Source organism: Antrostomus carolinensis, unplaced genomic scaffold, assembly GCF_000700745.2.
Source record: "Antrostomus carolinensis isolate BGI_N321 unplaced genomic scaffold, ASM70074v2 scaffold42311, whole genome shotgun sequence".
Classification (NCBI taxonomy): Eukaryota; Metazoa; Chordata; class Aves; order Caprimulgiformes; family Caprimulgidae; genus Antrostomus; species Antrostomus carolinensis.
Genome location: NW_010295808.1, coordinates 4,858 through 19,314, shown reverse-complemented (window position 1 = coordinate 19,314; position 14,457 = coordinate 4,858). Strand labels below are relative to the sequence as shown.

Here is a 14,457-nt window from a genome sequence, read left to right as displayed (position 1 = left end):
CACTCTTTCAGGTACAGCCAGAGAAACCACGTACAATGGTATATGAGGCTGCAGTCATTAAGTCACAGTATAAAAAGAGGATATTTACTGGTCAAGTACACAGAGGTTATAAGCTTGTTGTAAGAAATTGGGGCAAATAAGCATTATTCTCATAAAACATGTATAGCACAGAGGAACAAAATGCACTGAGCAATGACTCCGCTTTGCTGTGTCTGACATAAGGGCTGCTGTTCTCCACTCTAGTCCAGCAAATTACTTCTATATAACTTAATCTATACAACTGTATCTCCTGCCACTTTTTGGTACTGAAAAAAATGCAGATGGAAACAAAACAGCAACTACATTTAAAAGATAAGTTAGCAATCTGTAAACACACCTAGCAAGCCTGCTTTTATTCCAGACAACCTGTGTCTCACTTCAAACACCCCCTCACATTCTTAACTTCCAACCTAATAAACCTTAAGGAGAAATGAGTATTGCAGTGACCAATTAATTCTCCCCCTCCAAACTATTGATCTTACTGAAGTTTGGTTATGTTTTTCGGGGGGGATTTTGGTTTTGTTCTGCTTTTTTTTTGTTTTGTTTGCTGTTTTTTTTTTAAAGAAACAGAAAAAGCCCAGTGACTATATTCACTAAAGGACTTGCACTGCACAACTCAACTTTAAGATGAATAAATACAGCATTTACATTACACAAAGCATCTCAAATGGTCATTCAAAGCCAACCTATGAGCAAAGGCTTTGAACCCATCTACACAAACCTCCAAGAATAGGGGCCTGTTTCTGAATCCTATTCCATTTTGTAGAGGGTAGGATGGGGAGAACTAGAATTAAGAGACTCCATCTATTAAAGATCCTTAGCCTACATTTCCCTCCTGATGGTTAAGAGCTACATACATACACTTACATAAAAAACAGTGAAAGTTACTTGAAACTGGCCCACAACAGACAGAAAATAATTCTGGCGAAGGGTCTCCTCTCTGTATTATGAAGAAATCCACAGTCATGCGCCGCTTAGCCCAAGAATATCTGGATCAATTCAAGCACCTCTTTCAGTAGAAGTCATATACTACCCTGAAGTGGAAACACTGTCAACCCAGCTCCAATTTCTAAGCTGTAATCCTGATCAGAATTGAATGCAATGGTTCATATTGTCAAAAGAGACCACACAAGATGGGACTTATGGGTAGTCTTCTGCTGCCTAGCATGTATCAGATCTTCAATATGTAAAAGAGTCCTGACGAGTATGGATGAACCTCATTGCCCACTTCCCAGTATTTCCCAGCTACCAGTTCTGTAGTCATTGCATTGTTAGCAGCAGGTACAGCAGAACTCAGTTTTAATTCAAGATTAACCTGAGTTACTGTGGCACTGCCACACTGAGGGGGTTGTAGATTACTACAATGCTGTGAACTTCACCCTCTAACAAAAAGCAGTGTAGGATTCATGCTACAAATCAATCTTCCTCACCTTCAATCACAGCTCAGCAAAACACTTTAGCTCCTCAGTTGCAAGGTTATGAAGAAATTAAACCAAATTATTTTAAGTGGACTTGAAAAGTATGAAGCATGACTGAATGTATTACCCTAAGTTCATCTAGCACTGAAATAAAGAAGCTGGCATCCAAAGGTACGTATAAGGGGTCTAAAGAACAGAAAGCAGCAAGGAAGCACTACGCTCTGTGATAACACGAAGGCCATGGTGGAGGGAAACAGTAGACAATAATATCAATCCAGTCTTGCACTGAGAAACAAAACCTGAACAGAAGAGGCTCGTTATACCACTGCCATCCCTAAATTCCTTGCTAAACATTTTTGTCTGCATTAAGCTGGAACTGAACAGAGAAGAAGGCAGAGAGGAGGGAAGAGAAAAGCAAAATAAAAAAAAAAAAAGGCAAAAAAAAGAAGGCAAAAAAAAAAAAAGCAAGTCTTTTGACTCCAGAGCAACAGACTAGGATGACTAACTTCTTGCTGTTTACCCATAAAATCCCATGACATTAAACCCTTTAGGAAGACAAGTGAAGCTATATTGAGCTATATAGCTCAATCATGAAATAAAAGTGCATTGAATATATAACATTCTCTCAACGCGCTAAGAAACCACAATTATAACCAGATGTGTGAGTGTAAGGATATGAATATTGTTTATACAGCTGGAGAAAATAAGGAATGCAAGACAGCAACATCGCCAATAAAAGCATCTTAATTAAATGCAAGCTCCTAAAACACAACAGGCCTCCCAGAGTAGCATTTTCTTCTTAAAGTTTGGATTTAGTGACAAGAATGTTCCCCAATTTAAAGTGGTAAGTTGAGAGAAACACTATGTAAGAAACTGGGTCATCCAGTACACGCTAAGTGTAGTGATGTTATGTTTTTCCATAATAACAAAATGAAGGTGAGAGAAGGCTGTCTTGTTTTTCTATAAAAAGGTCTTATGATCCCCTGCCCACACTCATAAGTCGTGTAAGATTCTGAACTATTAAAGCTTTTATTTGAAATTTAGTAAGAGTCTATTTACTCTGCAATCAGGGAGATTGTGGAAAAGGCAAAAGCAAAACAATATGGAAAAGAAGTAAAGCAAGTACTTCTCTTTTTTATGTCATCCCTGTATTTTTAAGGGGATGTTAATTCTAGAATGTCTTCAGGACAGTCTTTATCACAAGGAGATGAGTGCACCTGGATATTAACTTATATATACCCAATTCTCTGTTCCTGCATAACAAAAAACTCTCTTTATCAGCCTCCAGTGAGATCAACAGATCAACCAACATTTCTGTTCAAAAACTAGGGGACAGGCAGTGAGGTAGGAAGGGGACACAATGAGGAATCGGAGAGGTAAGAGCCAGCCAAAGTAGCAGGAAACAGGAAATTATATTAGTCCTCAAAGCTCTCAGAAAAAAGGGTTCGTACAAAACAGTTTCTGGAAAAAGTCACATTTTCTCTAACAGAATCACATCTACCTAAACAAATATAGATATAAAACCCATACAAGTTTCCAGATACAGCTACAGTACACTGAATCTTAAATATTTATACTACTTCAAAACTTACAGAAGTGAAGGGAAAATGCTCTTTAGGATGATCCTAAATTTGACAGGGGCTCTAAAGGGGGATAAAAGCAATTATAAAATACATCTTCTCTGTCACCTACATAAAATGTAAAACAGATGTACACCAATGAAGTGGAAGTTTTTTACTGTGCTTGTTAAGGACAAGTTCCATCACTTCTCATTTCTGGTGTTCACATAAACCCAATAGCTAGAGTGTAAGTTAAAAAGTGAAAGTCTGAGAAAGTTGTTTTCACAGCTCTTTCCTTTTGGTAATTGCAGCTTCTATGCCAGTGACACCCAAACTTCTGCATTTGGAATTTCAAATAATTTAACCGAAAGGATCTGTGAGTTTTAGGAACAACCATGTGGAAGTTTGAGTCTTCAAGAAAAAGGAATGACACTGGATGAATACTTATCCATCTCATGCATAAACTCAGTAAGGTTTGTGAGGATACAGATGAAAATAGCAGAGGTTTGGTATGAGTAGTTACAGAATTCCTCCTCTTCAGTTTTCAAAAACAACAGACAATACAAGATTTTGATTCTTAAATTTATTTTTAGCAGGATGTGTGTACTAATGGATGGTGACATCATTAGAAGATAGGTCCATGTCCACCACCTGCAACAGAAGCTAGACAGATGTTAAAGAAAACAATTTAAGAGTTAAAGATGACACTACTTACCCAGAGCAGACTTAAGAAATCACCTACTAACCAGTAGTTAGCTTTTGATGCAGACATGATAGCTCATATTATTTATGGGTTGTCAAAAGGTTCTGTCAAGATTTAATACATACATTACCTTGATTTTAATGGGAATCATGAAATTCTGTTTAGAAATAACTATTAGAGAAACTCTTATTCTTAAAAAACTACTCATGGAAAGATTGGTTATTCAAAGTTACTTACCTGTACATTTCCTTCAGAAGAGAAAATATCTGCAAATTTAGGTCTAAAGCTCCCATCTAAAGTTTAAGGTTAGCAAGAATTCTTTGGGAATTCAAATTCTAATACTGTTAAACCAGGTCAACAACAGGTAACATTTCTAGATTCCACTAAGAATACAACCACTTGTTTCTTACCATACCTGGGTGTTTTACAAATCAGTAAGATAGGATCTCAGCAATGTACTCACAGATTGTCAATACTAACTCAAAAAGAAATGAAGGCTTGATATGTTATAACCCAGAGGCAATATTACACCCAAAAAAAGGTCAGAAGGTTAAAGCCTGTCTAAAACAAATTGATATCACCAGAAATTAAACTTAAGTGGCAAAACCTAGGGACCTCACTATGTAGTAAGCATGAAGTCACTTCACTCATCTTAACACAGGTTTAGAAGCCTGATTTTAAGGTTCTTGTTCTTTAGAGTCTCTTGGTTCATAGCTCTTTATTTGTACCTTGAGTTGACACCATCTGGCCTCACAGTTCTTTATTAGTAACCTGCATTTATGCCACACTGATCAGCCTAAAAAGTCTTAAAGTCTACCTCAACATCCTAGGGCTTCATCTGTTTAAAATAGATTGCTACTGATACTGAAGACTCCTGATTTCTAAACAAAGACCTCTGAAACTGGAAGTGTGCTGTATTAGAATGAGATTCTTTAACAGCTTAAATATAATACTGGGAAATTAAACTGTTTTCTGTTTGTTGAAAATAACCAAGAAGAGTGAAATCTGTTCACAGCTGCATTCCATAATTTCTGATTAATTGAGCTCTTTTGTTTTTACAGAAGTATAAATATGTCTAAGGACAAAGTCACTGCCTTTTGAGTCACTCACTATCCCAGTAGCCTACTGTATCTAAACAGGGCCCACTTGCTGGCAATGGTCTAGAAAAATAAGCGAGTGTCTCAAGACAATCAGTCCCACACTGGTACTGAGGGAACCTGACCTTCAAACACATTGCACACACAGACACAGAGGGAAGGTAGGGCAGGTGATGAAAGGCTTAAGGCTTCCTGTTCTTTAATCTTCCAGGTTCCATTGTGCAGCTGTATCAGTTGCTACTGTAATCAGCACTACTGTGCATACCATCTGTCTTACATGAAAGTTGGTTGATATTCTTCCCACAGGATAAAGACAGTGAGGTTGATAGGAAGAACCTTCATCAATTGCTTTTCTGTGAGGCACAGAGTAAAGGAAGGAAGTCAGGAAATAAAAGTAGTCTAGGAATGACACAACTGATCTGAATGATGACTTCAGATACATTGTGAACAGCATTTTCCTGAACAAAGACACCATAAAATCTGAAATCAAGTTATGAAGTTACAAAAGGGTAAGGAAACCACAGAGTGAAGAAAATATTCTTAACATATATGTATGATGTGAAACCTGAAGAGCAATCAATTTGTGCACCATGTAAGGATTACACGCATATCCTGCAGTTACAGGGCACCACAACTGTTCAGCTATCTCCCCCTGCAAAAGGATGCAGATTCAGTTCTATTACTGTAATATTCAAGTTAGCACTGGAACCTATATCTCAAAAGGGATTTGGGAAGCAATGGACATGAAATTATGGACATATTTAGGATACATGGGATGTTCAACAGGAAGCTTGACAATATTATGTGGTTCGAAAGGAAAACAGAAGACTAGTCATAGTGAAGAACAGAATAACTTAGGGGATCATTTGCTCATAATGAGCTGTTCACTCTGCATCCTGCTTTTATCAATGATTTGTCCTGTCCTAATGGTGCTAGTGCTAGAAATGCTGCTAATCAGCTGTGTTAGAGGCTGTACAATCTAAGACTACATTTTACTGGGTTTAATGGATGTTTGAGTCAGGTTAAGAAGTTGTGCTGAAATCAGTAACTAAATTTTTAACCTTTAAGTGGCTTCACGAACCTACACCTACCAGAAAGGTCATTCTCTTCACAAAAAGAGTATTAAACAATGTAATACAGAACTACGATTTAAAACAGTGAATGAAAGGAACAACAAAAAATGTACCCTATGAAGAATTAAGTTTGTACCATTCAGGACAAGACTTTTTATCTGCACTACTAAAACTAAGTCTGTACACATAATGAAGACTGAATAGACTGAAAACCAGAAAGACAAACACTGAAGTGATTACAGTCATAACATTACCTAATGTTGAGCTGGTTTAATAGATTTAGAACACTAGAAAAAAAAAAATCTCCTTAAAAACGTGCTGGAAGTAAAGACCTAACAGTGGCGATCAAATATTTACCTTTGGAGAGAAAATTTGTTTAGGCAAACTAAAAACATTTGCAAGAACAAGCTTTAGTGAAGAATGGACTAAAACAAAACATTACGCACTTCCAGCTTATGTTCTTTCTCTGCAAGGAATTCTTTTTGACATCGGAGAAAGTCCGACAACATTCGAGTTAGCTGTTTTCTATCATCTATTTCAGCTGCCAACCTGCCATTGTAATCCGCCAGCAACATACATGCATCATCTACCATTTTGGAAAGTTGCTCTCCAGATTCCTTATCTAAAAATGAAGCAGAGAAAAACAAGTAAAGCATGATTTCATTATATAATGTTAAGTTCTCAGAACAGCATTTCAGTTACTGGATCCCAGCCCTCACCTGTTATTCTGTCTAACAGGGACACATCTTGGACCTCAATAGGCAAAGAAGCTATTCTCTGATGAACTGCTGCATCCCCAGAGGCAGCGTTTTCTAGTTCTTGTAATGCTCTAATGAGATCTGTGGTCTGAAAAAAGCATGCAAGACTGAGAACTAGTTTAAATAAACAGATTCTAGTACAAAACAGTATTTCACAATAAGCTTATGGTATCAATATGATGGTAATCTTAAAAGCATTTATGATATCAGCATTATAGCAATGTTCTATCCCCTCTCAGAATGAAAACAAAACAAAACTAAGCCATTAATTCTTAGAACAACATTGCACTGTTCCTAGTTTTAAAGGTCACCCTCCTAAAATAGATTTTTTCATTTAAATTCTTGGTATAGGACTACTTATAAATCTTGTCTTTTTGACAGACTTATAAATCTTTTATTTTTGACAGCAGTGATTATTTTACAGTACCTTAAATTTTACTACGCATTTTTGAGATTATTTTTCTTGTAGTTTTGCTTCACTATTGCATCAGACTAGATCAGTGCACTGCTTTTAGAAGTAGGGCTGATATTCATAGAAGCCCAGAAGTCTATTACAGAGAAACATACTAAACTGATTATTTGAGGACAGTCATTCTTTGCCATAACAAAAAGACTTTTGAGATGGGGCAGTACCATATCAAAAAACCAAAACAGTAATTATAAAAGCCATACTAATGCAAGGTAGACAACAATTTTTTCCCAACCATCATTTTTGCAACATTGAGAAATATTTTACTGATAAACTGATAACAATCTTACTCTAACACGTGCGTTACTGGTTACCACCCTGGAAACCAAATTAGAACATAAAACACTATAGAAACTAATGCTGAAATCCTGATGCGGACAAAGCTGGATCTATAGTTCCTACATTCTGGATTAGTGTCAAACTGACTAAAGCTACAGCACACTCAACTCCTTAGCTCCACTTGTAAGCTAAAGTACTGCAAAGAAAAGTTTCAGGTGTAGTTACCGTTTCTTAGAAATAGTACTTCATTAAAAAGAAGAACAGAGACCATCCAAAAAGAAGAATAACTGAAAAAATTCTATATCAAGCCCTATGCAAATACAGAATTTTATAAACATGCTTTTACCTGTGGAGGGTCAGTGGGAGAACTTCGAGGTGAACAGTTATTTTCATCAACTTTTATCTGCTCATATGTGCGCTTCCTCACCTTTCTGTCTCCATCTAAATGAAAACAAACAGAAAAGTCAGAGAAAAAAACATTTCAAACAAGAGACTGAATCTTCATACACAAATAAAATACTTACACAAAGCTTGCCTAAGTTGTTCTAATACATCATTTTCATAAACAGACCTTTCTTCCCAAATAGAGAGCACTCGGCCAAGGTGTTTCTTACAACTCTCATCAGACTCACTGTTACAAGAAAAAAAAACAAAAATCAGCACTAGGTAAAAGTACAGGACTGCCATATCAGACATCCAATAGTCAGCAAATAACAAAATCACATTCTAAAGAAAAGAAAGCAAAGACCAGTTCATGATGTTTTACCAAGCATATTAAAAAAGCCAACGCCCAACTCCATCTTTCTGTTTGCTCGCTCAACCCGTAAATCTGTAGGTCTGTAACCCTATTACACAAACACTGCAAATGGGTTTGTGTTGTGTCAACAGTTGTGTGCCATGTGAAAGTAATTCTGTGTCAAGATTCTAGCATCCTCATGCAACAAGGTGAATGGTTGCTGGAAAAAAATAAATCATGCAGCACTAGTCATGAAGCATATCACACTGTTGTAGCATATAAATGCAGACTGAAAGCAAGTCTTAATTCAAGGCATAGCTAACAGCTTTCTAAGGTAAAAGGGACTGAATGCAGATGAATTTACTACGTAACTTCATCCAATAGTATTAAGATTATCCAAGACCAAAAGAACATTGAATAAATTAAATTGACAAGACTTCAAGTATAGAAATAGCACACAAGGACTAGCTGGGTCAGAAGAGATGAACTGAGGAATTCTCCAAATTCCCTCAAATACAGTGTGATGAAGTATATTCCCTCAAATACAGTATGATCACACGTAAATTTACTGTACCTTGAAACATGCTTAAAAGCCTCCACTATTACTGGAGCAAAGTCTTTTGTAAATTCTGGTCCTTTCCTTTTGCTGTTCTGTATGACATCATTGGCCAAGTACAGGAATGTCAGCTTCCTATTTGGTTTTGCTAATAAAAAAGTGATAAACAATAATTAGAAATTTTAGTTCCTCCAACTGATATCTATATATCCACATTTATAATAAACACAAAAAAATCAAATCTAGTGTGTTTTTCCTATTCTTATTACTGCTTACAACATTTCACTCCAATTCTGTATTTAAAAATGCAAAGACTTTGGTTATCCACTGGCTTCTCTCTGTCTTCTGCTCTAACTCTTTGCTCAAATTTTTCCTCTTTCGTAATATGACACAAGTTCCCTTTAGTGCCATCTCCAAAATTTAACAGAAAAAAACCTTGATATTCCAGTGTTCTTCAGCCCCCAGCTCTTTTCAGGTGTCTTCCTGAGCCTGATGTGATTTGTCTGTTCAATAGCCTTCATGGTTTTCTTCCATGTACTTCAGCTTCCCTCTGAGCCTGCATAAATTTCTTACACCCAGGAAATTCTCTGACAAGGAGCTTCACAGATCCACAATCATTCATGTAAAGAAACTCCTCCTTTCTGGAGGAGTCTGAATTTCACTCAGTCTTACATAACCACCCCTCATTCTTGTATTTGAGCAAACTGAACAGGCAATCCCTAGTCAGCCTTTCCATATCACTGTGATACTCCCGTCCTCATTTCCTAATCATTAAAATACTCACGTGCCTGCAGCTGTAATATTTTAACACTTCTAGTCTTGTGTTATCACCAGAAAAACTTTCCATATCCATTAGCACCACACAGACTCAGTATGTATGCTGTGACATTAAAAAGAGGTTTCTCTCAAAAAGCAAGATTTACTCTTTCTGCCCTCTCAAATAAAGTACTGCAGTAAAGCCAATCTAGGATTTCTTAAAATTTGTGCTTAGTTCCCAATATGATTTTATTTTCTTAATTTCCACTCCAACATCTCAAACACGCAGAACCACCACATACAAACAGAAAATTCAATGTTAATACGCTTCTATTCTAAGGAAACATTTTCTGAGAATAAATTTAGCACTACAGAAAGACGCCCCTGAAGGATTTCTCCCTGGAGTATTGAATTTTTCCCATCTTCTTGGGCAGACATATCCAACAAATTAAGAGAGTTCTGTATTAAGGGGGGAGCCGGGGCTGGCTTTATTTTAACCTGCATTAAAAGTAAAAAGGCACCTATCTCTTAGGATTAAGGCAAATTTAAAAGTGGCAAAAATAATTAGTTTGGAAGTGCTGGACAGAAGGTGGATCTATTGAAAGTTTGTGCCAAGCAGTGAAGTCACTACATGCAAACACCCAGGAAATTCATCTATTTGTGTCAAAATCTGGCTAAACTAAAATGTAGATTTTATAGACTTACACTACTTAATTTCTATATTAAAAACTGACTGACAATGTAGCAACAAATCTCCTAGCTATGCTTCAGGTAAATCACAGTTCTGACACATAGAAAGCTTTGAATTATTCAAAGAATCTTAGAAAACATGTCTTGTCTCATTGTTGCACTAAAATTAACTAGCATTTACCGAAGCTGACTCTTCCCCCTCTATTTCTTAAATGAGCCCAGAATTAGGACTCAAAATCTAATGAACCAGATAGTTTCCCATATTACATCCTCTGAACTGCATGCAGGATAGGTCCTTGTCCATCCATTTCACAGGAGGGGGAAAAAAAAAAAAAAAAAGGTGATATTTTAATCCTCGGTGATGTAACTAACTCATTTGTGATAGACCTTAACTTCTTTGTTTCCTACAAATAACCGAATCAACTGAGCTGGTGAAGACAGGAGATGTACGCAGTGCCATTGAGTCAGGTGATGTTGATTGTCACAAAGCCTAGACTTCATCTATTCACTACAGAGCAAGCTACTGTATCTGGGAAAAGCAGGCTAAAACCCAGAAAGTAATGTTCAATCCTATTTCCTCTAGTATTACCTTTTCAGCTTACTACTACAATTCAACAGAAACAACACTGCATTTAATGAGTAAGACTCCTCAAAACATTATTAAGTTATCTGTGGCTTTGGTAGAAATTCAACTAATATTCTGGCCTTATGTTCATAATGAATATTGGGAAGTAAAAGTGCTGTAAGAATGCCCTGCACAAAACTCCAAAGCTAAAAATTATGCCCACTCTCAAGAAGTGATCCCCTCCACTTCAAAAGTCTCCGGGAGTTACATACTTGCCTACTACAGCTCTGCCTTACACACAAGACTAAAGCACAACATAACCTTTAGCAACTGGGGTTGACAGCTCTGAGCTGAAAGTGTTCTACTGCTACTACGACAGTAAATTAACTACTGAAGTTTGAAATATAAAATTAAATTCCAGATCAGACAACTCTGTTCTGAAAAACAGTTATCTGGTTAAAGCATCTCCCTTCAGTCACAGTGACACTAACTTTTCAGCCCTGGGCTTTGACATATCTCAGAGCACCAAAATGGATAAAAGACCAACTAGATTATTTAAACAACAAAAAGTGTCCTCAATGCCTGGCAAGGCTATCAGCAAAAAGCACTCTTACTGTCAGAAGAAAAAGAAAGAAAAAGGACGGTTAAAGAAGGATCTGAAAGCACATACTGTCAGAGCACATATTGTTAGAAGTAGCTAGCCCACAGTATTCTCTGGTACACACACAGTACAGACTGCAAACACAAAATTGCTAAGAAAGTATCCACGTTGGACTGAGTCATCTTTTCAGAAGCTCTGTGCAGTATTCACATAACTCTTCTGCTTGTTTCATTTAGATTTACCATTTACCCACCAAAGCAGCTCCCTGAAGTGCTGGATTCTGAAATACTTTAACAGATCAACGCTGCTGGCTGGTATAAAAGCCATATTAAGCATATTGTTCATAAAGCATCCACAGTGAGACTAACTGAGACTGGCCCCTTGCAACTGAAACTAAGTCTGTCCTAAAAACATATCTGATATATTTAAATGACAATGAATACCCTGCAGGTATTCACGGTATTTCACCTGCAACTAACATAATAAAACATTTACAGTGGAGAGACTTAACATCCTTATTATCAAGTCTTAGTTTTCAGCAATCTGTACTTCTTAGGAATGCAAACTTGTTAGCCTGGCCTGGGTATTCCTGGTTCTCTACCAGTCCAATATAGATGCCCTGACATTGTATACTTGAATCCATAGTACCTGGAGAACCAACACTGAAGAGCCACGACTTTTGTGCAAGAAACTCTCGTATTTTACCTTGGAAGGCAGTAAGCATGTTATTTTCACTAAGGTTAACTCTGGCAATCAAAGCCAGCACAATCACTCATATTTGTCTTCTCCAGGTTTACCTCTTGGCATCGGAAACTGAGCTCCCATAAAGATTGCTAGAAACATGCCCATTAGTTTCGTACCGTTCTACGCCTCTTCCCTAGAGCTGAGAGATATTGGTTGTCTTAGACTTACCAGAAGAAACTACAGAGAAACACATAGGCATAAGGGATTTCACTTATATCCTACTACAACTGTACACACTATTGACCCATCTGAAAATGTTACATCAGGTTTTAACCTTCTACAGGCCAGCTCTGCTATGCCAACTGAGCATGAATGAAATCATTTAACAAGAGGTTGTGAGAAAACAAGCGTCAGTAGGTTTAAAATCCCACAGGAGTTGTCAGCACTAAACAGTTTCTTTTTTTACTGAAGTTCTCTAATAGGGACTCAAATAAAGATCTGGCTCAATTGCTTTTGAATTGTATTAGTGTACAGACATGCAGCGAGTATCTGAGTGTCAGCACTTCTCCCAGAATCCCTGGAACACTTCCTGTGTCACAGCACACTTCATACCTTTGCATGAGAAGTTATACAACATCTTTGTAAACATTTTTCAAGCTTTTTATTAAAAGACTAAACTCATCTTTTTTAAGTCAAGCAGTGCTGAAACTCAAGTGCAAGATCACTGATCTTTCACACTGAGAGTTAATCTATGTTTTTATGCAAGCTGATTAAGTGCAGCGTCTTTGATAACATGACTGAAAGTATATCTGTGAAAAGTCACTTGAGAGGCTACCACCAGAAAGGAGAATTCAAAGATAATACATTCTATAAAAGGCATGTCATGTGAGCACTTAACAACCTTAAAATTCATTAACCTTCTGTTATGAAACAGTTAAAGTGTTCGAAATTGCACAGTCACCTGACACTCCTGGTGAATTTAACCAAGGTTTGAGAACTGCTGTGTTTCCTTTTCAAAGAGGGGAATGAGATTGCCCACAGAATGTGTGTGTTTAAGGTTTGAGGGTCCAAGTATCTTGACTGAGTTTGTAGGCTAGTGGACAAAGGGAACATAGCATACAGCCACTGCTGGGAAACAGGCCATCAGCATCAAACTACCATGGAGATGCAAGAAAGTTGGTCAGAAACCAAGGAAACCAATACAACATAATTACTCTGCAGAAGCTTCCCACTGCACTTACTGTACCTTGAATTACCTGAACACATGAAACAAACCAATTCCTTTCATTGCCTGGCTGGTACAATGTCAAGATGGATATCAATCAACAGCTACAACAGTTTTAGGACAGGAAAAAGACACTGAACTTAAGTATTCAGAACTAGAAGGATGAAAGACAAGCAGGTACAGGTAAGATACCAGGACGCAAGTTGTACAGCAATAAATGAATATAGATTTGTACAAAATGGACTCTTTCAAGACTAATATTACAGAGTCAACTAGTTCAGGCTGGACTACACAATCCAAATGTGACTATCTTAAGTGAAAGATTCTTATATTGCTAATCTGTTGCTCCTGAGTGTAGGCCATTTTGTAAAATGTGTACATAGCAAATACGTTTCTCTAACTTGACTCATCAACTCACATTCACCTGAAGTTCTGTCTGCTGTTGGTTGATCTCCAAACCTTTTTGCATAGATGAGAAGATTCATGTGGATAAGCAGGAAGGTACCCACAAGCACTTCACCTTAAATATCTTACTGGCATATTCAAGAACACCTATTAACCAGTGAAATCAGTAAGATATTGTTTTATTTCTTTTCAATGAAACAAAATCTATTTATTCGCTCAAGTATATCACAGTAGCCAATAACACTTTATCACCATTAAATAAAATAATCTTACAAACACCAGAAGTGAAAGATTCCTTCTTTTGGCAGAAAAACTACACTACGTAGTAGAGAAAATACTTGCTTTAAATGAGGAACTTGTTTCCTGAAACCCATGTCACATCTGCAGGTCAGTACATTTCCATCACTTTTGGCTGTGGTTCTGCTTCAAAGCAGTTAACTGAATATCAGAGTAATTCAGATGCACAACTTTCCAATCTGGGTTCAATGTTGCTAGGTCTTCTCAGTTTGACAACTAAAACTGTCTGTCTTCCAATTTTCAGCAGCTTACAGAATTGTAGCTGTCTTTAAGATGATATACAATGGCTCTGCTAACCTAGATAAGCTTTGCAGGGAATACAATAGTCAGTGTGACACTGGTGAGGTAACAGATGAAAGCCAAAAGAAGAGGTCAAGTGACTGGGGGGAAGGGGGCTGCCCACAGCATTCAGCATCAGTTTCGCAGACTGACTAATTTATGAGATGCCATGTCAGGCTCTGAGAAAATAGACACCTGAATCTGAAATTAGGTTTAAAGATACAACACAGCAACTATTAAAATATCACTAGGATGTAAATACCTAACA

General features: G+C 37.1%; 1 protein-coding gene across 1 annotated transcript in view; it reads right to left on the bottom strand.

The window, feature by feature from the left end:
* The window catches only part of RPRD1A (regulation of nuclear pre-mRNA domain containing 1A), a 34,856-nt gene extending 21,163 nt beyond the window's left edge, over positions 1-13,693 (bottom strand). The window contains exons 1-6 of the mRNA XM_010178084.2: positions 13,627-13,693; positions 8,706-8,835; positions 7,920-8,026; positions 7,742-7,836; positions 6,609-6,735; positions 6,336-6,511 (exon numbers count right to left, since the gene is read on the bottom strand). Coding sequence (XP_010176386.2) covers positions 6,336-6,511; positions 6,609-6,735; positions 7,742-7,836; positions 7,920-8,026; positions 8,706-8,835; positions 13,627-13,693 — 702 coding nt within the window. The remainder of the gene's footprint in view (positions 1-6,335; positions 6,512-6,608; positions 6,736-7,741; positions 7,837-7,919; positions 8,027-8,705; positions 8,836-13,626) is intronic.
* Positions 13,694-14,457: the final 764 nt, after the last annotated feature.